We start from the raw sequence: 1,510 nt of genomic DNA, 5'->3' as shown, positions 1-1,510 counted from the left end.
CCACGGGAGCTAGAGGACCCCTATGCCAGGGCAGGTCCCAGGGACTGACCCAGTCCATCCTTGGAGCTCCCCTCCCTGCCATTAGCCTCACCTTCTGACCAGCAAAGGAGAAGGGGAGAGTGCAGCTTCAGCCTCCCATACCCATTTCACAGATGGGGACACCGAGGCCCCAAGCAAGGCTGGAGCAGGGCCAGGCCCAGAATCCGAGATGCTCTCGGCTGCTGCTGCTGCTTCTCATCACCATTTCACCACCTCTGTCCATGTTTTCCTTCCTTTTTCTCCTCCTCTGTCTTCCCTTCAACTCCTCCGTCTACGCTGTCCCTCTTCCATCCCCTTCTTGGAACTCACCGACTCACTCACACCCTGCGCCCGCGTTCGCACACACCCTTGTGTGTGCACTGATTTCATCTCCCCCGACTCCTCCACTCACAAACCTCTGCCCGCACTCAGTGGTCCTGCTCCAGCCACGCGCACCTCTGCACCCCTTGCTGGTGACAGGTCCCCGTCCACATGCCTGTCCTGGTCACACTGCTTCTTGGTCACCTCCTCGCCATGTCTTCATTGTTATTCTTGTGTCCGTCACATCCATTCACCTTTATCTTTTTTTGCACGTGTTTCTCCAGCTAATCTGTCATCTGTCCCCACTTCCACTACCCTGTCCCTTCCACACCACGTTGGCCACACTGGTGGCTCTGTCCTCCCCATCCACACCCCCGACGCCCATCCCTGCCGACCCATCTCCCTTCCCTGTCCGTGTGGACACGTCTTTCCTCCATCCACGCCAGTCATGTCTCTTCCATTCCTGTCCCCACCGCCACACCCACACTATCCGTCCCCTTGCCATCCATCCTCTCCATCCATCCCATCATAGGCCATCGACCGCAACTCTGGCCGAGCCTCCTCCTACCTTGAGGGCTCCTCCTCAGCCCCGCCGGCCACCCAGCCGAGGCCCACTGTGCAGAAGGTAGTAGGGGGAGGGCGTGGGGGACTCCAATTTTGCCCGGCCCCCAGCAAAGGGGTCCAGAGCTCCTCCCCCACCCAGAGCCCGGCAGGGACTGGAGAGCCCGGGGAAAGGGCACCTCGAATCCTTCTGCCCCCTCCTCCCGCATGGCGTCCTGCTGCTCTAATCCCCAGTCCTCTGCTGCATCCGGGGGGGGGTGGGGTGCGGGAGGGGTGGCGCGGCGCTCCTGTGACCCCGGCCCCTGCCCCCAGCTGCTGCACGAGGAGCTCGCTCTGCAGTGGGTGGTGAGCAGCAGCGCCGTGCGCGAGGCCATCCTGCAGCACGCCTGGTTCTTCTTCCAGCTCATGGTGAGACCCCAGGGTCAAGCCACAGGGTTCAAGCCCCGCTCAGGATCCCTTACACCCATCTCCAGCCCACCTCCCTTGCTGTGAAAGCCCCGCCCTTTCCGGCCAGCCCCCTCCACCGGCAGCCCCTCAAGCCCCACCCCCGGCCCTCTCGCCCCGCCCCCAGGTGAAGAGCATGGCACTGCACCTGCTTCTGGGCCGGCGG

At 63.0% G+C, this 1,510-nt stretch overlaps 1 protein-coding gene across 2 annotated transcripts in view; it reads left to right on the top strand.

Annotated features, from left to right (window-relative positions):
* Positions 1-1,510, top strand: part of DOCK6 (dedicator of cytokinesis 6) — a 37,669-nt gene that overhangs the window by 16,394 nt on the left and 19,765 nt on the right. For both annotated transcript variants that reach the window (XM_008573792.1, XM_008573791.1), the window contains exons 22-23: positions 1,213-1,308; positions 1,472-1,500. In XM_008573792.1, coding sequence (XP_008572014.1) covers positions 1,213-1,308; positions 1,472-1,500 — 125 coding nt within the window. The remainder of the gene's footprint in view (positions 1-1,212; positions 1,309-1,471; positions 1,501-1,510) is intronic.

This window comes from Galeopterus variegatus, unplaced genomic scaffold (assembly GCF_000696425.1).
Source record: "Galeopterus variegatus unplaced genomic scaffold, G_variegatus-3.0.2 Scaffold964, whole genome shotgun sequence".
In the NCBI taxonomy this organism is placed as follows: Eukaryota; Metazoa; Chordata; class Mammalia; order Dermoptera; family Cynocephalidae; genus Galeopterus; species Galeopterus variegatus.
This window is presented reverse-complemented; position numbering and strand designations above follow the sequence as displayed.